The sequence below is a fragment of the Penaeus monodon genome, chromosome 27, assembly GCF_015228065.2.
Source record: "Penaeus monodon isolate SGIC_2016 chromosome 27, NSTDA_Pmon_1, whole genome shotgun sequence".
In the NCBI taxonomy this organism is placed as follows: Eukaryota; Metazoa; Arthropoda; class Malacostraca; order Decapoda; family Penaeidae; genus Penaeus; species Penaeus monodon.
Window position 1 is genome coordinate 31,212,703 of NC_051412.1, and position 281 is coordinate 31,212,983.

General features: G+C 36.3%; 1 protein-coding gene across 1 annotated transcript in view; it reads left to right on the top strand.

The window, feature by feature from the left end:
* LOC119590495 (sulfite oxidase, mitochondrial-like) overlaps positions 1–204 on the top strand; it is a gene marked incomplete at its 5' end in the record, with an annotated part of 1,995 nt that extends 1,791 nt beyond the window's left edge. The window contains one exon of the mRNA XM_037939145.1: positions 115–204. Coding sequence (XP_037795073.1) covers positions 115–204 — 90 coding nt within the window. The remainder of the gene's footprint in view (positions 1–114) is intronic.
* Between the last annotated feature and the right edge of the window lie 77 nt (positions 205–281).

Sequence of the window (281 nt, forward strand, 5' to 3'; positions counted from 1 at the left end):
ATTTAAGTTTAATAACCCAATATCAATTAAAACCAATAAAAAGAAAAATGTGAGCTTGTTATTATTATGTTAACAGCCACATTTTTGCATATTGTCTTTGAGTTTTTCCCCAAGGTCTTGCCGGACATGATATTGATCAAGGAATGGTACACGCCCCTTGAAATCTTCCATGTCGCGATTGCACGCAATGCAACTATTCTATAAAAAATAGATCTCCAGGTTGTGGTCAAAGTTCGTGGGTATTTACGCTTAACACTTTGTAGTCTTCGTAACGCGAGACT